The 26916-nt window shown below is 40.2% G+C and overlaps 1 protein-coding gene and 1 pseudogene across 1 annotated transcript in view; one reads left to right on the forward strand and one right to left on the reverse strand.

Annotated features, from left to right (window-relative positions):
- The window catches only part of EIF2B3 (eukaryotic translation initiation factor 2B subunit gamma), a 155158-nt gene that overhangs the window by 45766 nt on the left and 82476 nt on the right, over nucleotides 1-26916 (reverse strand). The window contains 1 exon segment of the mRNA XM_032603805.1: nucleotides 2541-2630. Within this exon segment, the coding sequence (XP_032459696.1) occupies nucleotides 2541-2630 (90 nt within the window).
- On the forward strand, nucleotides 9635-9814 carry LOC116739492 (annotated as a pseudogene).

Here is a 26916-nt window from a genome sequence, read left to right on the forward strand (position 1 = left end):
TCTTTAACAGATCTTGAGATGAGGAGGTAGTGGAGCTGAGGCTCTGTATACTTCTTTATTACAGCAAGCTCTGGGAAAGTCCCATTTGGCAGAGCTTCTGTGCTGGAGCCACAGAATCACCAAATTTAGGCTTGTCCTCAAGGAACACTACACTTGCCAGGTGTGGGAACTGCTAACTGGTGGTGGCCAAATAAGCTACAGCAGCCAGGATGAGGTTAGCTTTGTTGCAAAACTGTCTGCATATCCAGACACCAAAAGCTACAATCCCATTTGGTAGTGTTAAGGAAGTATTGTTAGATTTTTTTTTTAAAAGTGTGGTAGTAATACTGAGGTATTTGTTTATGTTTTAGGGATATATACTGAAATATTTATAGATAATTACAACTGAAATAATTACAGACGAAATTATATCATAATGACTTGCTTTAAAATAATCCGGTGTGACACTAGCAAGATTGGCGGTAGCAAATATAAAAAAAAATAAATAAATAAAAAAAGATTGGCCAGGGCTTCCCTGGTGGTGCAGTGGTTGAGAGTCCGCCTGCTGATGCAGGGGACACGGGTTCGTGCCCCGGTCCGGGAAGATCCCACATGCCGCGGAGCGGCTAGGCCCGTGAGCCATGGCCGCTGAGCCTGCACGTCCGGAGCCTGTGCTCCATAACGGGAGAGGCCACGACAGTGAGAGGCCCACGTACCGCAAAAAAAAAAAAAAAAAAGATTGGCCATGAATTGGTGACTATTGAAGCTGTGTGATGGATACATGGGAGTTCATTACATCACTTTCTCTACTTTTGTATCTGTGTGAAATTTTCCATAGGAAAAGAATTTTTAAAAAAATCATGATCTCTACCACTATTGTATCCCCTCTCAGCATGTCAAGGGCAGGATCTATTTCACAGGACTTCATTTTCATTTGGGCATAAAATATAAACCCTTTAGGGACTTCCCTGGTGGCACAGTGGTTAAGACTCCATGCTCCCAATGCAGGGGGCCCGGGTTCCATCCCTGGTCAGGGAACTAGATCCCACATGCATGCTGCAACTAACAGTTCACGTGCCACAACTAAGGAGCCCTCCTGCCGCAACTGAGTGGGTGAGCTACAACTAAGGAGCCGCGATCTGAAACTAAGACCCAGAGCAACCAAATAAATACAAAATAAATAAATAAATAAAAAATAAACCTTTAATGGCAAAGAGTTAACTTCGTTTTTATAATATGGATAGCCTACACTGGTATGTGGAAAATGGGTCCTGGATCACTCTAATCTTGGTAGCAAGTTTCCTTGCTATTTAAAAAGCAAAGTCTCTACAATCCACTGTGGAGCTAAGGCTGTAAGTTCCATGAGGGCAGGGCCCATGTCTGCTTATTCACGATGGATCCCACAGTTGATCTAGCACAATGCCTGCCTCATAACAGGTGCTTAATAAATATGTGTTGATTGAATGAAAAAACAGAATAATAAATCAGAGAGGAGCAGGGCAATACTGTCCTGGTGAGAAAAAACAGAGAAACAATAATCCCTGGGAAAGCTTTCCAGGAGTCCAGATGATTTGTTTCACCATTGGCTCTACATGGGCCTTTCTGTAGTGGTTTAGCAGGTGTTGTAGGCAGGTGAGGGTTAGAATGCTGCAAGAAATATTATATTGGGCATGGAAGAACAATTCCTCTTCCCCTTAATATTCCTGAGTTTAAGTGCATGCTTAGCACTTAAACTCAGGTTCTCAGACTCCCTTCCCCAGCTGGTCTGAGGGAACTTGCTGCTGTGGTACCAGCCTGATTGCTTTCCAGTCTACCAGCACTATTCAAGGCAGAAACTTATCCAGCAGCCATCAAGGAAGACTAGCTGCTACTCTTCTTAACCATGCAGTTATTAAATCTTTTCCTTCCTGTTCTTCTGAGGACTCTAGTTATGTTTCCTATCAAAAATCCTTGAGATCAACCACAAAAGGAAGTTTTCTCTCTGGAAATCCATGTCCTATGATCTGCCAGACACAGTCTCTGGGAAGTATTTAAGGCCCACAGTTCTGTTATCAAAGCAAAATTAGGGAAAGTACCAAATTTTGTTTCTCTGCATTCATGAAACTTTATTCAATGTGAAGGACTTTTCCAAAATTGGAGGAAACTTGCTCTTCTTTCTTTCCTCCTCTTGGGTAAGTGTCTGGCCCTTTGCTAAGAGGGCCCATCTATAGGATAATTGCCTATAATTGCCAAGGGACATCTGCTTGGAGACAAATAGCACCAGGGCTGAGGAGCTCACCCTTGCAGAAGGAAGGAAAAAGAGCCTGAAACTGCAGAAAGATGCTTCATAAGTTACTATTAGTTTTATAAAAATAAATTACTGGTTTATCATAGCACAGGTACCCCAAATACAAGCAGGAGACTCTGGTACAGATGAAATAACAGTATGCTGTAACATGAATTCATTTCTATAACAAACTGTATTATTTATATAACTGGTTATTGTCAAGGTTTAAAACTGTTAATTAAGTCACAGGGTAGCTTAAGTGCTATGGGTTTGACTCTATCCCCCTCCTTCTTACTTATTTTCCATTAGGAAGTCCACAACGTATTTTTTCAAGCAGTAGAGATGGGCATCCACAAGGCCTGTGTGGAAACGTATTCTAGGGTGCCTGCAAAAAGAATAAGAGAGAAGAGGGTCACATGAGTTCTATCCTATTATTAGGCAGTAGGCATTAGAAAGTTTATAAGGGTGAGAGCCATGCTGCCTATACCCCACTCTGGGAAGACCAAGAAGGTGGATATCGGCTCTGATCCTACCACAGAAAAGGTTTTCTCTTTATATAAGCCCTATCTCACACTTTATGAGGTCTTCAGGCTTCCAAAGACACTGAAAATTGGTGAACCATCAAATCATTGACAAGTCATTCTTCTATTTTACTACAAATTCCTACCCACAATTCTTGTAACTAACATTTTCCTGCTTCTACTCCAACTGCCCCACTTCCTGCAGGCCATACTTTAGCCATGCTTTCCTCTAGTATTTGGCATGTATTACTCCATGTTCATAGAAGATGAAGTAAAATTCTATGAATACTTTCTATTTGGCATGTATTACTCCACGTTCATAGAAGATGAAGTAAAATTCTATGAATACTTTCTAAGTCCCTACTCTTAATTATTCATTAGGGCTCTCCTCAGGTATACTCCCTCTAGAAAACCTTCCCTGACAACCCAAATTTGTGTTCCCACAACACTTGGTGCCCACCTCTACTAGATAACTTACCATACAGTAAAGTAACAGCTTACTTACTTATGCTCTTTCCCACTAGACTAATAAAAGTTCCCTGAGGGCAGAGATTTATTTTTATAGTCTTAGCACTTAGCATTGTACCTCACTCAGAATAAATATTTAATAGAGAGTTGTTGAATAGACAAAGACATGAATAAATTAGGTCAAATTAAGGCATTTGCCTAGTTGCTATTTAGTCTGTTACCTTTGGTTTCAGCCTTAAGAAATGTCATGCTTAGAATATAATGTTCAAGGTCATTTTATTTAATAAAATAAATAAAGATAGCTGAAGGAGAGGAGGGAAGGAGTAGGGTGGAAAAATGGCAATTCCAATCATAGCTGCCTGGTTGTCATCTTTCTTCTACTCTGTGTTACTCTGCTTTGACTGGCTTATAGTCTTAAGGAAAATTATTCTCATGGGATCTAGATACCCTAGAAGTAATTTATCAAATAGATTAAGGTACACCACCCTGGGCTTCCACTCTTTTGGAAGAAGGGGGAACAAAATGCTTCCAAAAGAGCAAGAGAAGAGTCAGATTTCGGATCTCACACTCATAATCTACACAATCCCACTAAGCCAATTAATGTATACGATGAGGATGGAGAAGAAAGTAGAAGATACATCCCAATTCTAACTTCCTGAGAGTATTGAATACTAATAAATTCTTCAGGAAATAGAATTTTGCAAATGTGAATGTGGATACTTGCCTTGTGGTGCCCAGGTTTCATCTGAAGTTCACACCCTGATAATTCTATCCCTTGATCTAACCAATCTGGAAAGTTGAACTCTCCTGTTCAGTTCCTTGGTTTACAAATTCCTTGAATCATTCAACATACTCTACTTAAATTATTTCGTCCTTGCAACTACCTCATGAAGTAGATATATTACTCTCATATTTATAGCTGAAGTCAACTTGTATCATATACCCGGGAAAGGAATAACTTAAAAGTTTGAGTAATCATCTTCTAAACTGTTACCAATCCCTAGCTCATATGGCACTAACACTCATATAGCATTTTACAGTTTATAAACTTTTTTTCAGCTTTTTACTCTCATCACATAAAGTAGGTAAAACCAGAAAGTTCTTGCATTAAAAAAAAATTCCAAAAATTAACTGATATAATCAAGGCTAGAGATTTAGCTACAAATCTGGAATACAATGAAGGAACAGAGATGGGCAATTCAGAGATTTTTTTTCTTTCGCATTAAATTTGTATTGAATGTGAATCTTGGGATCGGGAGATCAGTGCCATTGAAGTTGCCAAAAGGCTGTTTCCTTATTTTATTTTTTCTCATTTATTTATTTATTTTTAAAATAAATTTTATTTTATTTTTGGCTGTGTTGGGTCTTTGTTGCTACGCACGGGCTTTTCTCTGGTTGTGGCAAGTGGGGGCTACTCTTCGTTGCAGTGCGTGAGCTTCTCATTGTGTTGCCTTCTCTTGTTGTGGAGCATGGGCTCTAGGAGTGCAGGCTTCAGTAGTTGTGGCATGTGGGCTCAGTAGTTGTGGCTCACAGGCTCTAGAGCACAGGTTCAGTAGTTGTGGCGCACGGGCTTAGTTGCTCCGAGGCATGTGGGATCTTCCTGGAACAGGGCTTGAAGTCGTGTCCCTTGCACTGGCAGGCAGATTCTTAACCACTGTACCACCAGGGAAGCCCCCATTTAATTGTTTTTAAATGGTATTAGAAATAAGAATTGATATTTTAAAAGAAAACAAAATAAACAATACCAAAAAACCTCAAAGAGGCACCGGCAAGATCTGGGTAACTGGTTGATTGCTCTGGGCCAAGAAGATGTTTTGGATTTGTATAAAATAAAGTAAGAAATCAGTAAATGGAAATGATAAGACATTTAGAAATAGTTATAATTTTATGTTAAAAAAATTTAAAACAAGTTGCCAACCATAGAAAAAGCTTATTACAATAAAAATAATATATATATATGAAAAATTTGTGGGAATCCTTTCAGTGATGAAAACTCAGAGGAATGGTATAAACTTTTTAATCTTCAAAGTCTATAGGATCTTCAAAAAGCTCCCTAAGAAGCTTTTTCTTCTCTTCATCTAACATAAAAGGAATTAAAAAAATGCTTTTAAAAGGTCTATTCTAAAAAAAGAAAAGGAGAGTGGAGAAGAAAAGATCTTAGAAAAGAAGAACAAATAATGGACAAAAATTTTAAAGTCTAGAAAACCTAGGACAATATAAGCCATTAGGATTATTTTTATAGACCTATTTTTAAAATAGTAAGTTGTATATTTTAGAATTTTAATTTGTAATATTTAAAATTTAAGGGAAATCAAGCATCTTTTTATGATCTTAAAAACAGAATACCAATTTTTTTTTTTTTTTGCGGTACGCGGGCCTCTCACTGTTGCGGCCTCTCCCGTTGCGGAGCACAGGCTCCGGACGCACAGGCTCAGCGGCCATGGCTCACTGCGCCACCAGGGAAGCCCCTAAAATAATATTATTAATAATTGTTATAATTACTACCTATTGGTTTTGTTCCTTGCTTTAAATATTGGTATTCCTGGGCTTCCCTGGTGGCGCAGTGGTTGAGAGTCCGCCTGCCAATGCAGGGGACACGGGCTCATGCCCCAGTCCAGGAGGATCCCACATGCTGTGGAGTGGCTGGGCCCGTGAGCCATGGCGCTGAACCTGCGCTCCGCAACGGGAGAGGCCACAGCGGTGAGAGACCTGTGTACCGCAAAAAATTTAAAAAAAATTATTTTAGAATAAATGAGGAATGTATACATGAAATAAATATTGGGAAAGATGCAAGGATAAGCATTTACTGTTTAACTACAGATCAATGGCTGGGCTTCCCTGGTGGCACAGTGGTTGAGAGTCTGCCTACTGATGCAGGGGACACAGGTTCGTGCCCAGGTCCGGGAGGATCCCACATGCCGCGGAGCGGCTGGGCCCGTGAGCCTGTGCTCCGCAACGGGAGAGGCCACGACAGTGAGAGGCCCGCGCACCACACACACAAAAAAAGATCAATGGCTTTTAAAGTATCTTCATAAAAGTCCTTAGCTGGTCTGTATAATTTACTATTTTAACCATTTTCAAGTGTACAGTTCTGTGGCATTAACTACATTCACATTGTAGTGAAACTGTCACCAACAACCATCTCCAGCACTTTTTCATCTTTCCCAGTTGAAATTCTGTATCCATTAAATACTAACTCCCCATTCCCTTCTTCCTCCTAGCCCCTTGCAACCACCATTCTACTTTATGTCTTTATGATTCTGTCTACTCTAGGAATCTCATATAAGAGGAAGCATACAATATTTGTTTGTCCTTCTTGTGACTGGCTTATTTCACTTAACATAACGTCTTTACAATTTATCTATATTGGAGCATGTGTTAAAATTTCCTTCCTTTTGAACTCTGGATAATATTTCATTGTATGTATGTACCACATTTTCTTATCGATTCATCTGTCTATGGATACTTGAGTTGCTTCCACTTTTTGGTTATTGTGAATAATGCTGCTATGAACATGAGTGTACAAATATCAATTTAAGTCTCTGCTTTCACACACACATTTCTTAAATTTTTATCATGGAACATTTCAAACATACACAAAATAAGAGAAAAACATAATAAGTTCCCATGTGTACATCAAGTAGTTTCAAAAATTATCAACATTTTCTAATCTTTTAAAATTTTTTGCTGTAGTATTTATTATAGGTTAAATTGTGTACCCCCCAAAAGATGTTGAAGTCCTAACCTATAGTACCTGTGAATATGACCTTATTTGGAAATATGACGTCTGTAGATGATCAAGTTAAGGTTAGGTCATTAGAGGGCCCCTAATGCAGTATGACTAGTATAGTACCCTTAAAAAGGGGAAATCTGAACACAGAGACAGACATGCTTAGAGGGAAGACAATATAAAGACACGAGGAGAATGTTATCTATAAGCCAAGGATGCCTGAGGTTACCAGAAGCTAGGAGAGACGAGTGGAACAGATTCTCCCTCATAGACTTCAGAAGGAACCAACCCTGCCGATACCTTGATTTCAGATTTCTAGCCTCAAGAACTGTTAAGACAATAAACTTCTGTTGTTCTAGGCCACCCAGTTTATGGCGCTTTGTTATAGCAAACTAATATAGTATTTTAAAGCATATTCCAGACATAATGTCATTTTACTGTGAATATTCCGGTATGCGTAGTATGCATTTCCAACTGATAAGGACTTTGAAATATAATCACTACGTCATTATTACACCTAATAAAATTATCAACGACTTCATAATGTCATCTAATATCCAATCCAAATTCAAATTCGTCTTTTCACAGTTAGTCTGTCTGAATCAGGATTCAATCAAAGCCTCACAATGTATTTGGCAACTTCATTTTAAAAAAGTTCCCCTTCCTGGGACTTCCCTGGTGGCACAGTGGTTAAGAATCCGCCTGCCAACGCAGAGGACATGGGTTTGAGCCCTGGTCCGAGAAGATCCCACTTGCCACGGAGCAACTAAGTCCGTGAGCCACAACTACTGAGCCTGTGCTCTAGAGCCTGCTTGCCTAGAGCCTGTGCTCCGCAACAAGAGAAGCCACCACAATGAGAAGCCTGTGCACCACAACGAAGAGTAGCCCCTGCTCGCCGCAACTAGAGAAAGCCCGCGTGTAGCAACTAAGACCCAACGCAGCCAAAAAAAAAAAAAAAGTTCCCCTTCCTTATTTCCCTGACAAGCCACATGATTAGACAGAACGGATCACCTGTCTTGTAGAACACTCCGTGTTCTAAATTTGGCTGGTTGCTTTGTTGGAGTGTCTTTTTAAAATAGCTTTATTGATGTATATAATTTATATACCATAAAATTCACCTGTTTTAGGTGTACAATTGAACGAGTTTTTAGAAAATTTACAGAGCTGTACAACTATCACCACAATCCAGTTATAGAACATTTCTATCACCTAAATAAATCTCACATGACTGTTTGCAACCAATAAATCCCCTCTCACCCTCAGTTCAGACAATCACTAATCTGCCTCCTATCTCTATAGATTTGCCTTTTCTGTTTTTTAAAAAATTATTATAGGGACTTCCCTGGTGGTCCAGTGGGTAAGACTCCACACTCCCAGTATAGGGGGCCCAGGTTCGATCCCTGGTCGGGGAACTAGATCTGCATATGTGCCGCAACTAAGAGTCTGCATGCCACAACTAAAAGATCCCACATGCCTCAGTGAAGATCTGTGTGCTGCAACTAAGACCCAGCGCAGCCAAAATAAATAAATAAATATTAAAAAAACTTATTACAGCCATTCTAGTGGGTGTAAAATAGCATCTCGTTGTTTAAATCTACATTTCTTTAGTGACTAACAATATTGAGAATCTTTTTATATTCTTATTAGCCATTTGTATATTTTCTTTGGTGAAGTGTCCATTAAAATCTTTTGCCTATTTTGAAATTGGGTTGTTTATCATCTCCTTGAATTCTAACAGTCCTTATGTTTTTATTTTCTTAATGGTGTCTTTTGAGGTTTTAATGGTGACTTTAATTTTGAGGATATAAAATTTATCAATCCTTCTTTTATGAATTATGTTATTGGTGTTTTAACTAAGAATTCTTTCCCTAACCCAATTTCACAAAGATTTTTTTCTAAAACTTTTACAGTTTTAGCTCTTACATTAGGTCTGTAATCCATTTTCATTTTTGTGTATGGAGAGAGGTTAGGGTCTAAATTAATTTTTTTTGCATGTGAATATCAAATTGTCCCAGCACCATTTGTGTAAAATACTATCCTTTTGCTCATTAAGTTGCTTTGACATCTCTGGTGAAATTCAATTGACCATAAATGTAAGGGTATATTTTTGCACTCTCAATTCTGTCTCACTCCTTTGTATGTCTATCCTTCTGCCAGTACCATACTGTCTTGATTACTATAGCTTTATAGCAAGTTTTGAATTGGAGAAGTATGAGTTCTTCAACTTCTTTGTTCTTTTTCAAAAGTGTTTTAGTTATTCTGGGTCCTCTGAATTTGCACATAACATTTAGGATCAACTTGTCAATTTCTACAAAAACTTTACTGGGATTCTGATGGGTTTGTGTTGAATCTAAAGATCAGTTTGGGGAGAAATGCCATCTTAACAATATTGAGTTGGGATTAACATATACACACTGCTATACATAAAACAGATAACCAATAAGGACCTACTGTACAGCACAGGGAACTATACTACATATATATAACTGAATTACTGTGCTGTACACCTGAAACTAAAATTAACTATATGTCAATAAAAAAATAAAAAATAAAAATATTAACCTTAAAAGAAAAAAAACCCAATATTGAGTCTTCCAATCCAGAAACACTGGAATGTGTTTCCATATACTTAAACTTTATTTCTCTTGCCTTTTGCCTCATTGCAGCCGAGAAAGCAAGATGGTTCACCAGCAGCTGTACTGGAGCCATCCAAAAAAATTTGGCCATGGTTCTCGCTCTTGCCGTATCTGCTCAAACTGGCACAGTACGATCCAGAAATAAGGCCTCAATATGTGTTGCCAGTGTTTCCTCCAGTACATGAAGGACATCAGCTTCATTAAGTTGGACTAAGTGAACTTCCTTGAATGGGTCATCCAGGACATCTACCTCATGCAGGCACAATGCTAGCTCTTTGTATATAAAATAAAAATTTAAACTTAAAAAAACCCCCACAAACTTTATTTCTCTCAGCATGGTTTTGTAATTTTCAGTATTATGTCTTGATCTTCTATTAAATTTATTCCTAGTATTTTATTCATTTGATGTTATTATAAATGGAATTGTTTTCTTATAATTTCATTTTTTATGGTCCTTTGACAGTATATAGGAATATAATTGACTTTTGTACATTGATCTTGTACCCTACAACCTTGTTGAACTCTTATTAATGCCAGTAGTTTTGTGGATTCCTTAAGATTTTCTACATATAGGATCATGCTGTCTACAGATAAAGGTAGTTGTACTTCTTCCTTTCCAATCTGAATGCCATTTATGTCTTTTTCTTGCCTGAATGAACTGCCTATAATATTAAACAGAAAAAGCCAGAGAGGCCACTCTTGCTTTGTTCCCATCTTAAGGGAAAACATTCAGTCCTTCACTATTAAATATGACATTATTAAGTTTTTTGTATTCTGTAAGTTTTTTGTAGATACCCTTTATCAGGCTGAGGTAGTTCCCTTCAATTCCCAGTTTGCTGAAAGTTTTTTTTTTTTTTTTTCTAACTTATTTTTATTTTTGGCTGCGTTGGGTCTTCATTGCTACGCACAGGCTTTCTCTAGCTGTGGCGAGTGGGGCTACTCTTTGTTGCGGTGCATGGGCTTTTCATTGCAGTGGCTTCTCTTGTTGCAGAGCACAGGCTCTAGGCGTGTGGGGTTCAGTAGTTGTGGCATGTGGGCTCAGTAGTTGTGGCACATGGGCTTAGTTGCTCCACGGCATGTGGGATCTTCCCAGACCAAGGCTCGAACCCATGTCCTCTGCACTGGCAGGTGGATTCTTAACCACTGTGCCAACAGGGAAGCCTTATTGAAAGGTTTTATCATGAATGGGTGGTGCATTTAAAAAAATTTTTTTTCTGTGTCTATTGAGATAATCATGTAGTTTTTAATCTTTTATTCTATTAACATAGTATATTAATTGTTTTTCAGATATTAAACCAATCTTGCACCCTTAGGATAAATCTCACTTAGACATGGTTGCTGGATTCATTTTGCTAATATTTTGTTGAAGATTTTTTTCACCCTATATTCATAAAAGATATTGGTCTTGTGTTTTATCTAGCTTTGGTATCAAAGAGTTATACTGGTCTCATAGAATAAGTTGGGAAGTATCCTTCTTTCATTTTTCTGGAAGACTTTGTGAAGGATGGTATTATTTCTTTTAAAAAGTCTGATAGAATTCACTAAAGAAGCCATCCTTACATTTTGAAGCCTCAAAGATGTTTCTTTGTTGAAAGATTTTAAATTACTAAGTTGATTTCATTAATTGCTCTAGGTCTACTCAGGTTTTCTACTTCTTCTTGAGTCAATCAAGATGTATAGCAATGATCCTTGTGGCTCAGACTATAGCACACTGATTAACCCAGGACTCTCCTATGCTCCTCAACTCACATCTATTCTCAGTATATTGCTATGTGTGAGCCTTTTATTTTTTGGCTGCACCATGCAGCTTGCGGGATCTCAGTTCCCCAACTAGGGATCGAACCCAGGACCCTGCAGTGAAAGTGGTGAGTCCTAACCACTGGACCACCAGGGAATTCCCTGTGTGTGAACTTTAACCCAATACTCTAATTGATTCTAGTTACTTAAGGGAAGGAAGGACTGGAACCAGCATCTGCTGAATAGTTATTATGTGCCAGGCATTTTGCAATGTGCTTTCACATCTTCACAACATCTCCATCTTCCTTTTACAGCTTAGGAAAAACATAGACTCAGAGAGGTAAGTAAGTTTCCTAGGTCACAGAGGTAGACAGTAGTAGAACTGGGATGGAAATGTAGGTATTTGTGACTCAGGCTTTTCTATTACCTCATAAGGTCTCTCAAGCGACTTCTTTCTTTTCTCCATATATAATCCTAGGAGTTCTATATAGATGAAGCCCTGTTCCAGTCTCACATCTAAATCCAAGGCAAGAAAGGTAGAATGCCTGGCTGTACTTAAAAAAAAAAATCCCTGCTTTTGTACTTGTTCCCTTGCTGAATACCCTATTTAGGAGTTCATCAACCACTAGTACCATTCAAGAAGGAATTTGCTAAGGAATGGGGTTCTAAGTGTTGACCTAAGACAAGCCTAGAGGAACTTTTTATCATTCTGCCTTCCAAGTTTCTAAGCAGATGTAAGAAATGCTATCAGAGAAACAGCTGCCTGTTTGGGGCAAATTACTTTTAAATGTCAAGGAGTTCAAAGACCAAGCTGTACCCGTTTCAATATTTACTTACCCAAATTTTCCCCTCATATTAACAACTTGAAGTAATGTGTGTGAGGGACAAAGGTTTAAGATCTCCAGAGAAGCTGGAAGAAAGACTGCCACATGGACACTAGTCTTCAGGATTATGCAGGACTGAAGACTTAAGATTTTTCTGACAGCTTTGCTTTAACTCAAAGAAAACTGAACACAGAGCTATGTGTACCAACATCGTACAAAACAAAACAATGTAAAATTACAGAGTAGGGAATAAAAAGCAGTTCAGAAAGGCAGCCCAGAAAGAAGAAATATATCCATGAAAGAGAAGATAAATACTGAAAAAAAACCCCACCCAAACCCCCCAAACCAAGTAATTACTATGGTTAAAATCATACCAGTTTTCTCCCTAGTAGAATAAACTTAAGAATTTAAATGCCCAAATCTCTTAATAACTCTAAAAAAAGGTCTGAGTTCCTTTAGTTAATAACAAGATCTATAACCCCCACGCCCAACCCCAAATATCTTAAGGGATTCAGATGCTCATTTCCTTTAAATCTGTAGAATAGAGACAAAACTCCCTCCCCAGAATCATCATGTGTGCAGGAGAAACTGAGTTGTTTTTATCCTGTTCATTGCATAAGTTACAGCAAAGGCCAACTGGGAGTTCTATTCCCTGACATGCTCACAGTACAATGCTCATTACCTAGAAGGAATGAGTAGAAAAAGGCAGATAGGTAAAAGAAACAGGTTATGGTAATGCATGCTTAAAAAGTGAAATTCATCTAGACACTCCATGTGGACACACTATTAGACTTCCAGCACTGCATGAATGGGATTGCAAGGATTTCTAGCCTAGTGGGAGAACTAGCATATATGCTGAGACAGTCCACAACAACCTAGTGAAGAAAGAAAGCCTCCACTAACCTAAACTGAGTATGTTCTAATAGTTTATAGGGCTATACAGAATGACTTTTTCCAAATCAAACTGAGTCCAAATTTGGGGACAGGAGAATAGCAAGGAATGGGAACAGAATGACGAAAATTCAATTGGACAAAAACTCAAAATACAGAAGAAAACTTAACTCTAACATACGGCTTCTCTTTGCATAAATATAAATGCTGACAGGTGAAGGAAATGTCATGGATGCCTCCTGAATTCAGATGCCAGGATATCTGAACTTGAAACAATGACTCATAAGAACCAGAAGCAACAATTCCAAAGAGGATAAAAGCCTCCTATGACAACTTAGCCATCTTGAAGTGTTCAATGCAACAACATAAAACAACTTCTCTCTCTGAAGACCTTCAGACAATCACCTTCTATTTTGCTTGCAATCTTAAACATGTTCCAACAAAGAAGCATCCTTCTCTCCCACTAGAAGAGCCAGAGCTAATTCCCTACTGCCTAATCATTACAATTTAAAGAAACTAGAGACCAAGGTGTGCTTGAAACAACCAAGGTTGCTCATAAGTAGAGGATAGGAGCGTGATCTATGAAGCATGGCTACTTACTAGTTATCTATAATTCTAATGAGACAGATTTTGGAGTAAGCACCTATTACATGACTACCTGGTAGCTGTTTTATAGGAAGGCACCTGCCATACCACCCCAAATGCCTGATCTTGTTGGCACTGTAAGTCGCAGGAATGACAGATTGTTGATCGTTAGGAGTGCATATGGAGTTACCAAACCAAAGGTCTGCCTATGCAGCAGAGTGAGCTATGGTGCTCAGATCCTCTCCAATAAAAGCAGTTGTATTGAAGTGGAAGCCCTGGACTCAAAGCACCAGACTGCTAGAGCTGGAAGAGTTCTTAAGAGTTCTAAGTGCTGTTCCTCATAGTACCGAGAGAAAAACAGAAATGATTTTAGTCCATGTCAAAACAAATCACTTGGACTTCCCTGGTGGTGCGGTGGTTAAGAATCCACCTGCCAATGTAGGGGACATGGGTTCGAGCCCTGGTCCAGGAAGATTCCACATGCCGCGGAGCAACTAAGCCTGTGAGCCACAACTACTGAGCCTGTGCTCAAGAGCCCACGAGCCACAACTACTGAGCCTGCGTGCCCCAACTACTGAGCCCAAGTGCCACAACTACTGAAGCCCACGCTCCTAGAGCCCGTCCTCCGCAATAAGAGAAGCCACCGCAATGAGAAGCCCGCATACCGCAACGAAGACCTAATGCAGCCAAAAATAAATAAATTAATTAATTAAAAAGAAAAAAGTCACTTCACTCCTCTACGAGACAGTCCCTAGCCTATATTCATTGAACACCTACTATATTCCAGGCACTTGGGATACAGAAGTGAACAAAATGGACATGATCCCTGCATGAAGCTTAGAGTTGAATGGAAAATCATTATTGCAAGTATGCAATAGTTGTGAAAGGCGAGCACAGAGTATTACGGAAGCATATAATGGGGACCTAGCCCAGGGTGGAAGATGACAGGAAGCTTCCCTTTAAGCTTAAACCTGAAAGAAAGCAGGAGTTAGCCAGGTGAAAGGGGTGGAGAAAATGAGATGGGCACTCTGGGCAGAGAAAATAGTACATGCCAAGACTCTGAGGTAGACTGGTGAGTATGAGGAACTAAAGTCGCCCAGGACCGCTAAAACAAAGAAACAAGATGGAGAGAGGCACAAGATGAGGCTGGAGAGGTTTCAGGCCCTGTTAAGGATTTCGTTTTTTATTCTAATCTTGAGACTAATGACCACTTGTATTCTGTGATACCACTGGCTTAATAGTGAGCTAAGTCAAAGTTGAAAGGCAGCTTGGTGTAGTAAAAGAGCACAGGACTAGGAGCCAGGATTCTAGTTCTGGCTTCATCACTTAAATATGGCATAATCTTTCTTCATGTCAGTTTCTTTGTTATAAAATGGAATATTGTGCTTCATAGAGTCAGAGAGTTTCTGGAGCTGCTTCGGGAACTGCTACAGGAAACCTGAATCAGAATAAATCCCTGTTCTATGTTTCATATCTCAGGCTTCTATGTAAGACTTTACTTAAAGAAAAAGTTCCACTTCCTTAAGAGAAAATTGGAAAATTATTGCAATTTTTAATCTTAGATAATATATTCATTAATTTGACAAACATGGAGGCCCATCATATTATCTCCTTGCTGCAGAGTTATTAGGATGATCAGAAATTATGCACTTAAAGTGTGTTGCATGGTATTTGCCATATATTAGGCACTCATTAAATGATAACGATTATTATTATCATCATGGGCCAAGTACCATGCTTGGTACCAGGGACACACAGCTGAAATAGACAGATGTTGCCTTTAGGAACTCATAATCTAGTAGAGAAGACTATGTGTTAATCTATTATGTAGAACGTGATAACAGTGTAGGAAGCTAGAACAGAAAAAGAGCAGTGAGCTGTCTAAGGGAGCAGGGATAGGATAAGGTTTCATAGCCTGAGATTAGTTCTGAATGCTGAGGAGAAATCTGCTATGCAGACAAAGCAGGAAAAGGATATTTCAGATTGAGGAACTAGCATATACAAAGGCAAATAGGTATGAAAAACAAAACAAACAACAAAACCTAGGATAAGGTTAAAGCTGGAGGGGTAGCCAGAGGCCAGATTACGGAGAGCCGCCTACAATGCTTAGATGTCATGTTAAAGAGCTTGGATTTTGTCTCTTAGGTGATGGAAAAACCATGGAAAGTTACTGTTTTAAGGAAATACATATACATGGTATGCTGGCTTATGTATTAACTTAGCTGATCTGGAATTATGTTATGCAAAATTCTCTTCTCTGAATCGTTCTGAGTTAGCAAATGGCTACAAGAGATATTCTGTGTGACATTTAGAAGGCAGAAGGAAAGCTGCAGACACATTTTTTAATGCTCTGAAGGTCAATAGATGGTGCTAAGTATTATGGCAACCTGTGTATGTCACTGAGATGCTAGCTCACCTAGCAGGCAGAGAACAGTACCCAGACCTGCAGTTCCTCCGGAACCTACCAGATATCCTCTTTCAGCTTCTCTGGAATCCTGAGCCAAGCACTGTGTAGCTCTGTGGTGAAGGATGTCAGTTCTCCTGCAGATCACCCACAATAATGAAGCTAAAAGTGGTGAGAGACAGATGTGGGTTCCTATTTGTTCTTGCTCTTGTCCACATCCAGCTTTCCTTCTGACTGTTGGTCTAGCTGACTGATAGCGATTTCAGGCTCAACACTATACAGAAGCAACAACATGCACACAGAGCTCTACCAACTTCCACAACTGTAAAATAATCCCTTATTCTATATCACTCATAGCAGTTCTACTTCTCTGATATAGAAATTGCTACCAGAAGTGGTCCTGGAAGAACAGAACCTTAAGGATGGGTTTGCTGAATTGGTTCTGTGTCATCTGGACTTAGTCTTTGATTTGATTAGGTTCAAAGGCCTTTCAACTGACTGATGACACCACATCTAGATTAACCAGGATAATTTCCCTCACTTAAAATCAACAGATTGTTGGGCTTCCCTGGTGGCGCAGTGGTTGAGAGTCCGCCTGCCGATGTAGGGGACACGGGTTCGTGCCCCGGTCCGGGAAGATCCCACATGCTGCGGAGCGGCTGGGCCCGTGAGCCATGGCCGCTGAGCCTGTGCATCCGGAGCCTGCGCTCCACAATGGGAGAGGCCACAACGGTGAGAGGCCCATGTACCGCAAAAAAAAAAGAAAAAAAAAATCAACAGATTGTTGATATTATTAACCACATCTACAAAATACCTTCACAGTAACACCTAGGTTAATATTTGACTGAAAAAACTAGGTATTAGAGCATAGCCAAATTGACACATAAAATAACCACCTCATAGACTGATGAGAACCACATGTCTAACATTAATACGGAAGTCAACAAAGCCTTCCTAGGCAGGATTTCACTGCTGCTCACCCTCCCTGTCATCTTAACCCGGAGTGCCGGAACCTGCTGAAGCGTGGAACATCCCTCACCTTCCCCAAGAGGTGCTTGACACAGCAATATGCATAGCTCCATTGACAAAAGGCTCCTATTCAGAGACAAACCCTGGAAAGAGAGTTGTCTCTCCCAAATTATCCTTCCAAGCTGCCTGGTCCACTATGTCTGAAGAATTTAATAAAAAAGAGTTACCATCCTCTATAGAATGGTATAGAGGATGGAAACTGACACATTAGTCTTGCACTCCACTCAGTCCCACTGGCCTAGCTAATATGAACTTCCAGCAGGTCCACCTTTCAGTCCTCATTCTCCAAGGAACATGAAGCAACATTCCCATTATCTTTAGGTCCAGTTCCCAGCTGGCTGTGTAGATAGCGAGAGGCAAAGGCCCAGTGAAGGATCACTCAGGGGTTCATCCCTCAAGGCTTGGTTCCAGCTCTTGCATGGCTAGAGTTACATCATATTCGGAAGATTTTACAAGACAACCTGCTCAGGCACTCCCACCCTTTGGGGTTCAACAGTTGGGTAAATAAATTTCTCCTGAGTGGTAGATGTGCTAGGCACTGAGCTGTATTAAGTATATAATACTGAATGAAACACAGCTCTAATCTAGTAATCACGTTATTGTTTGTAAACCTGTAAGACTTCCCTTTGCTTTTATGAAACCTTTTCATATTATTCTCTGTGCTTCAGAGAAACTGCGTAACTCAGTTACTTTTGCTTTCCTTTCTCTGTGTCTTCGCTCATGTGGTTCCTTCTGGAATGCCTGCCTCTACTCGTGTGCCACTACTCTCAACATGTATAAATCCTTAAAGCTCCAGCCTCAAATGTAATTTTCTCCTTAAAAAATTCCCAGATTCTCCTAATCTACTGAGGTTTTTTTTCCCTTTCTAAATACTTATGGAATTTTACCCGAAAAATCACTTATAGTACTAATGTTCTATTCTGCATTGTGTATATCTATCACCTCTTTCGGGGAAGGAAGATTTGAGACTTGATCATCATAGCAGCACATTGTGTCCAGAACAGTGTACTATATGGCAGGCACTAAATACTTACTGAATGTCCAGAAGAGTACACATTCTAATAAGAGATATAGACTCATCAGAAACAAATGTTAGAGACTTCAGGAGGGTCCTGACGAGTTTGGGTGTACTTCAGAATATTCCTGGTTGGTCCAGGAGAGTTGGCAAGGTTAGGTGCACAGTAGCGAGTGGGAAGAAAGGGGTAGGAATGGGACAAACTACTGAATGATACAGTTAGTCCTAGTATGACAGGCCCCCTCCAGTCAGGGTAGCAGCTATTAGCTAGCTATGCTGAGGACCTTCTCCCAACCTCACTTCCACCTTAGGGACTGCCTAACATGCAATATGGCTCATATAACCTTAAAACGTTCTCAGTTTTTCCCAAGTTAAAATACTCTTTTTCAAACTTTCCTTCTCCTCCTTCTAATTCTACTTTTATCCTTCACAGCCAAATTTCTCAGAAGCATAGTCCAACATGCTGTCACCATTTAACATCTTCCACTCTACCCACTATGATAAAGTCATTAATGACTTCCATTTTAGTAAAATACAGTGATCATTTAAAAATTATCATCTTACCTAACCTCACAGCCACATTCAATACTACTGTTACTTTCTTCCTCTGGTTTCTGTGACGTATGTTCTCTTGGTTTTCCTTTTCTCTTTCTCTCTCTGACTTAAATTCCTTTGGAAGTTCATGATCCTCTAGCTGGCGTAAGCCTGTTCCTAACCCTCTTTCCTCCTCATTCTGTTCTCTTCCTAAGTGATTTCATCCATGCCCATATCTTCAGTCATCATCTATATATGAGTAATTACAAATTTTTATCTTTGGCATAGTGCTAACCTCTGAGCTCCAAGTATATATTGGGTTGCCCAAAAAGTTCCTTTGGGTGTTTTTGTTTTTTTAAAAACACCTTTATTGGGGTATAATTGCTTTACAATGGTGTGTTAGTTTCTGCTGTATAACAAAGTGAATCAGCTATATATATACATACATCCCCATATCTCCTCCCTCTTGCATCTCCCTCCCACCCTCCCTATCCCACCCCTCTAGGTGGACACAGAGCACGCAGCTGATCTCCCTGTGCTATGCGGCTGCTTCTCACTAGCTATTTACATTTGGTAGTGTATATATGTCCGTGCCACTCTCTCACTTCGTCCCAGCTTACCCTTCCCCCTCCCAGTGTCCTCAAGTCCATTCTCTATGTCTGCGTCTTTATTCCTATCCTGCCCCTAGGTTCTTCAGAACCATTTTTTTTTTTAGATTCCATATATATGTGTTAGCATACAGTATTTGTTTTTCTCTTTCTGACTTACTTCACTCTGTATGACAGTCTCTAGGTCCATCCACCTCGCTACAAATAACTCAATTTCGTTTCTTTTTATGGCTGAGTAATATTCCATCGTTTATATGTGCCACATCTTCTTTATCCATTCATCTGTCATTGGACACTTAGGTTGCTTCCATGTCCTGGCGATTGTAAATAGAGCTGCAATGAATATTGTGGTACATGACTCTTTTTGAATTATGGTTTTCTCAGGGTATATGCCCAGTAGTGGGATTGCTGGGTCATATGATAGTTCTACTTTCAGTGTTTTGAGGAACCTCCATACTGTTCTCCATAGTGGCTGTATCAATTTACATTCCCACCAACAGTGCAAGAGGGTTCCCTTATCTCCACACCCTCTCCAGCATTTATTGTTTGTAGATTTTTAGATGATGGCCATTCTGACTTATGTGAGGTGATACCTCATTGTAGTTTTGATTTGCGTTTCTCTAATGATTAGTGATGTTGAGCATCCTTTCATGTGTTTGTTGGCAATCTGTATATCTTCTTTGGAGAAATGTCTGTTTAGGTCTTCTGCCCATTTTTGGATTGGGTTGTTTGTTTTTCTGATATTGAGCTGAGCTGCATGAGCTGCTTGTATATTTTGGAGATTAATCCTTTGTCAGTTGCTTCATTTGCAAATATTTTCTCCCATTCTGAGGGTTGTCTTTTCATCTTGTTTATGGTTTCCTTTGCTGTGCAAAAACTTTTAAGTTTCATTAGGTCCAGTTTTTGTTTATTTTTGTTTTTATTTCCATTTCTCTAGGAGGTGGGTCAAAAAGGACCTCGCTGTGATTTATGTCAGAGAGTGTTCTGCCTATATTTTCCTCTAAGAGTTTAATAGTGTCTGACCTTACATTTAGGTCCTTAATCCATTTAAAGTTTATTTTTGTGTATGGTGTTAGGGAGTGTTCTAATTTCATTCTTTTACATGTAGCTGTCCAGTTTTCCCAGCACCACTTATTTATTTTATATATATATACATATATATATATATATATAATTTATATATTTATGGCTGTGTTGGGTCTTCATTTCTGTGCGAGGGCTTTCTCTAGTTGTGGCAAGCGGGGGCCACTCTTCATCGTGGTGCACAGGTCTCTCACTATCGCGGCCTCTCTTGCTGTGGAGGACAGGCTCCAGACGTGCGGGCTCAGTAATTGTGGCTCACGGGTCCAGTTGCTCTGCGCCATGTGGGATTTTCCCAGACCAGGGCTCGAACCCGTGTCCCCTGCATTGGCAGGCATTTTCTCAACGACTGCGCCACCAGGGAAGCCCCCAGCACCAGTTATTGAAGAGGCTGTCTTTTCTCCAGTGTATATTCTTGCCTCCTTTGTCAAAGATAAGGTGACCATATGTGCGTGGGTTTATCTCTGGGCTTTCTATTCTATTCCATTGATCTATATTTCTGTTTTTGTGCCAGCAACATACTGTCTTGATTACTGTAGCTTCGTAGTATAGTCTGAAGTCAGGGAGCCTGACTCCTCCAGCTCCGCTTTTCTTTCTCAAGATTGCTTTGGCTGTTCAGGGTCTTTTGTATTTCCATACAAATTGTGAAATTTTTTGTTCTAGTTCTGTGAAAAATGTCATTGGTAGTTTGGTAGGGATTGTACTGAATCATTTCCTTTGGGTTTTTCTGTAACATCTTATGAAAAAGCTAAAGGAACTTTTTGGCCAACCCAATATATAAAGCTTCCTACTTTAAGACATCTTTGGGCTTCCTTGGTGGCAAAGTTGTTGAGAGCCCGCCTGCCAATATAGGGGACACGGGCTCTATCCCTGGTCTGGGAGGGTCACACATGCCATGACATGGGTTCTATCCCTGGTCTGGGAGGATCATACATGCCACGGAGCAACTAGGCCCATACGCCACAACTACTGAGCTTGCACTTTAGGGCCTGCAAGCCACAACTACTGAGCCCCCGTGCCTTGACTACTGAAGCCCGCATACCTAGAGCCCATGCTCAGCAGCAAGAGAGGACACCACAGTGAGAGGCCCGTGCGCCACAATGAGGAGTAGCCCCTGCTCGCTGAAACTAGAGAATGCCTGCATGCAGCAGCGAAGACCCAGTGCAGGCAAAAAAAAAAAAAAAAGACGTCTTTACCTGGATGCCTTAAAAACACCTCAAATTCAGCCCAAACATTGGCTCTCACCTCCACAAACTCAGTGTTCCCTATCTCACTATATATCCTGTAGCTCAAACCAAAATGTCGTCAGTCCTGACAACTTTCCACACCTCAGCACCAAGGCTCAATCACACACCAAGTCCTCATATTTTACCTGTGAAATCCTTCTCTAATTTATCCACTTTTCTTTGTCTCCACTGTCAATGCCATAGTCCAAATTACCATTACTTCTCCTGGATTACTACAATACCCTCCCTTACCTGGTCTCACTACATCCTCTCTTACCCAACTCCAATTCATTCTTCACACTACATCCAAAGTTATCTTTTCAAAGGGCAATTTGATCATGTTATTCTCCTACTTAAAATCCTTTGGTAGTTAGGACTGTGGTAGATTATTTTCAAAAACGGCCACGATTATTCCCCTCTCTGAACCCACAACTCTTTGTAAAGTAACTCTGCAGTTCCTCCCATTAAGAGGTAAAGTTTATTTTCCCACCCCATGAGTCTGGGCTGGCCTTGTGACTGCTTTGACCAAAAGAATATGGTAGGAATGATGCTGTTTCAGCCCTTTCTCCAATATATAAGACTGAAAGGTCTTACTAGGCTCTGTCCTTAAAAACTCCATGCCAAGAGTACATTCAAACACAAGATGACATGCTGGCTCCATTAATGTCCTCTTCCAACAAAGTTATTTGGCTCCTACTTATGTTAGGGCACGTATTAGATCCTAGGGTTAATAAGACAAATAAAATACAATTGTTGTCCTCATGTAACTTATAGTCCAGAGCAACAAAAGTTACAGATGTTTTCTAGAATCTGTATAGTATATAGAAGAATACAAAGGAAGAAGGGTCAATGTTGTCTAGTGCAAAGACAGTCAGGAAAAGCTTCAAAGAGAAGTGATATTTTAGCTGAGTCTCGAAAGAAGAGCAGGTATTTAGCCAGGGATGGAAGGGTAACTTCGGCTGAAGGAGTTCCAGGAATGATGAAAGCAAAAGGACAGAGGTGTAAAAAGAAATGCATAAGTCAGAGAAGCAAAAGCAACTCTCCATAGCCATATGGTGGAGTGTTGACTGTGAGGTTGTATTGGGGTAATGGTAAGATATAAGGTTGGAGGAGTAAGCACGGTTAGATGACTAAGGGTCTTATGAATTTGTACTTTATCCTATAAGAATGTGTTTACAGGTGTAGGAGAAAGAAATAGTAGAAAGCAAAGTTGAAAATTCTGGAAAATGCTGAAAAAACTGACGAAGCAAGATTCCACGGGAGGCATAAGAAAATGGGATAAAAGACATAAGTGAAGGGTCTAGTCCTAAATTGGAGGAAGGAAACTTCTAAGGCTACAGAAAAGGAACTGAAGATGGGTCTGAGTAAAGATAAAATCATGGGAAGGGATAGTATGCTGGGGAAATAAGCATCTGTTAGTTAGGATTCTCTCAAGGAAGGAGAAAGCAGGGTCATTTTCTGAAGCAGGAGAGTGGTGGATGGTTGATAATAGCTGCTGAGTGAAGCGGAAAGGTGGTCCAGGACAGGTGTAAGAATGCGAGTGGTTCTTAGGGCTCAGCCAAGATTGGGACCGTGAATTTATAGTGATGCCAGTCTACAACACTGCATGGTATTTCTCCTGAAGACTTTAATAGAACAGATGTAGGAGTGGACAAAGTAAATGTTAAGAGTAACCCAAAGTTGAGGGTTATGAGGGCAGATATAACAAAAGAACAATGACTGAGGATATGGAAGGAAATGCCTAAAGTAATATAAGGTCTAGATTAGATGAAGAAGGAAATGAGGGTAAGAAAGAGAAAAAAGAGAAAGAGAGAGGGAGGGAGGAAGAGCAGGAGGAAGGGGTGGTAAGTGACTAAAAGATATAAGGGGACTGAAATGAAGTAAACAGGATCCTGGGTAAAGATGGCAGACTGAACACAGGCATTAAGCCCTATTCCTTTTGAAGGCTCATTAAAGTGACAGTAAACAGTTGTTTTTTTTTTTTTAAAGTTTATTTTAGTGATTTATTGTTGGCTGCATTGGGTCTTTGTTGCTGTGCGCAGGCATTCTCTAGTTGTGGTGAGCGGGGGCTACTCTTCATTGCGGTGCGCGGGCTTCTCATTGTGGTGGCTTCTCGTTGTGGAGCACGGGCTCTAGGCAGGTGGGCTTCAGTAGTTATGGCATGTGGGCTCAGAAGTTGTGGCTCACGGGCTCCAGAGAGCAGGCTCGGTAGTTGTGGCACACGGGCTTAGTTGCTCCGCAGCATGTGGGATCTTCCCAGACCAGGGTTCGAACATGTGTCCCCTGCATTGGCAGGCGGATTCTTAACCGTGCCACCAGGGAAGCCCAGTAAACGGTTCTTCGATTTTGTTTTTGAAGGCATTACCCCCAAGGACAAAGATTAGGAGGGGAGAGTACAGTAACAAAATTTTAGAAACTGTAAAGGATAGTGGTAAGAGATTTAGCATATCTAAGAAAGCTGAATCCTAAACCAGCCATAAGTAAAGTTGATTTGTACTGCAGAAGCCCTGAAATGATCAGGAATTGGTAGCACAGCTTTTAACCACCTAGAAAGGAGATTGGAAGATTTTTCTCTGAACTCTGTAGCCAGTCCAAAAAAAAAAAAAAAAGACTTAAGAATACTGACATGGGGGTTCTCATAAATAATCCTATCTACCATAAACAAAACCCTCAGAATGGGAGAAAATATTTGCAAACAAAGCAACCAACAAGTGATTAATCTCCAAAATATACAAACAGCTCATGTAGCACAATATCAAAAAAAAAACCTCAATCAAAAAATGGGCAGAACATCTAAATAGACATTTCTCCAAAGAAGACATACAGATAGCCAAAAGGCACATGAAAAGATGCTCAACATCACTAATTATTAGAGAAATGCAAATGAAAACTACAATGAGGTATCACCTCACACCGGTCAGAATGGCCATCATCAAAAAACTCTACAAACAATAAATGCTGAAGAGGGTGTGGAGAGAAGGGAACCCGCCTACACTGTTGGTGGCAATGTAAATTGGTACAGCCACTATGGAGAAGAGTATGGAGGTTCCTTAAAAAACTAAAAATAGGCGCTTCCCTGGTGGCACAGTGGTTGAGAGTCCGCCTGCTGATGCAGGGGACACGGGTTCGTGCCGCCGTCCAGGAAGATCCCACATGCCGCGGAGCGGCTGGGCCTGTGAGCAATGGTCGTTGAGCCTGCGCGGCTGGAGACTGTGCTCCGCAACGGGAGAGGCCACAACAGTGAGAGGCCGACATACCGCAAAAAAAAACTAAAAACAAAAAACTAAAAATAGGGGACTTCCCTGGTAGCGCAGTGGTTAAGAACCCGCCTGCCAGTGCAGGGGACACGGGTTTGAGTCCTGGTCCAGGAGGATCTCACATGCCGCTGAGCAGCGAAGCCCGTGCGCCACAGCTGCTGAGCCTGCGCTCTAGAGCACGCAAGCCACAACTACTGAGCCCCTGTACCACAACTGCTGAAGCCTGCGTGCCTGTGCTCTACAACAAGAGAAGCCACCACAATGAGAAGCCCACACACCACAACAAAGAGTAACCCCTGCTCGCCAAAACTAGAGAAAGCCCATGTGCAGCAACGGAGACCGACCGCAGCCAAAAAAATTAAAACAAACAAACAAACAAAAAACTAAAAATAAAACTACCATATGCCCCAGCAATCCCACTCCTGGGCATATACTGGAGAAAACCATAATTCGAAAAGATACATGCACCCCAATGTTCATTGCAGCACTATTTACTACAGCCAGGACATGGAAGCAACCTAAATGTCCATCAACAGAGGAATGGATAAAGAAGATGTGGTACATATATACAATGGAATATTACTCAGCCATAAAAAGAACAAAATAATCCCATTTGCAGCAACATGGGTGGACCTAGAGATTGTCATACTGAGCGAATAAGTCAGACACAGAAAGACAAATATTATATGATATTGCTTATATGTGGAATCTGAAAGAAAGGGTACAAGTGAACTTATTTACAAAACAGAAGTAAAGTAGAAAACAAACTTACGGTTACCAGGGGATAAGGGAGGTAGGATAAATTGGGACATTGGGATTGACATATACACACTACTATATATAAAATAGATAACTAATAAGAACCTACTGTATAGCACAGGGAGCTCTACTCAATACTCTGTAATGGCCTATATGGGAAAAGAATCTTAAAAAAAAAAAAGAGTGGATATATGTATATGTATAACTGATTCACTTGGCGGTACACCTGAAACTAACACAACACTGTAAATCAACTATACACCAGTAAAAATTTAAAAATAAATAAATAAATAACCCTATTTATGTCACTTTATAGATGTAAGAGTTAAAAGTATAGAACAGTTAAAGTTTCACTGCCTATACTGGACAAGACACCTTGGGAAAGGTTCCTCCCCCCTCCCCTCAAAGAACTGCAAAGTGGAGAAGTACTCTAGGAGTTACAGCTGGTAAGTAGCAGTGGGGATACTAATATAGATAAACAGCATGTATTTCAAGACTTTCCACACCATCAGGAAAATAATCAAGAATGTGAACCCATTTTTCATCATCTGTAGTCCCAGAAATAGAGATCTGGCCATGATTTTTGAGGCTCTGACTTAAGTTTCTGTCTTTTTTCCAAGATGAACGTGTGAACATTTTATTCCATTTTAAAAGATACCGTTTAGAAGCTTGTTTTAATATTTTCATTACCCTTCCAGTAATAAAACCCTTGACTAGTATTCAAAAGAAAACAACAGAACATTGGAGAAAGGCTACATGATTTTCTTATTAAATATTTGGCACAAATACCTTTACTTATGAGTTATTAAAAACACATGTCTTTCAGAAATGGGAATTTTAGAGCTGAGCAGTGCGGGGGGGTTTTAAAGAACAACTAAGCCAATTTCAGCTGGGGAAACTGAGGCTTAGAGAAGCAAAGTGATTTGCTCAGCGTCATACAGCTTTTGTCTCAAGACTAAATTCTGAATTCTCTGGACTTGAATTTCTAGTACAATTTCTTTCTATCAGTAACATTCTTTTCCACTACATATAATGCCTTTCCAAGTCAGTAATGCATCAATTTGACATGTGGCAAAGGTGTTGTGCTTTCTCCAAATCCATTGAGGTAGTACGAATTTGGGCCCAGTGGAGTGAAGTCACCAGTACTGTCTGATGACAGAGGGAGAATGCCTCTGTACCTGACCATAGGCTCAGCAGGACTCCTATTCCAAGTGTCTTACACTATATCACTTTCCAGGACCAAATATGCCTGAAGCCTAACAAAACAGAACACTCTCTTTGCAATCAAGCAAATACTCCCTCCTCTGCTGGAAACAGAGAAAACAGATGGGATGTACATTCCATCATCACTGTCTTTTTCTCTTACA

This window comes from Phocoena sinus, chromosome 1 (genome assembly GCF_008692025.1).
Source record: "Phocoena sinus isolate mPhoSin1 chromosome 1, mPhoSin1.pri, whole genome shotgun sequence".
NCBI classification, from domain to species: domain Eukaryota; kingdom Metazoa; phylum Chordata; class Mammalia; order Artiodactyla; family Phocoenidae; genus Phocoena; species Phocoena sinus.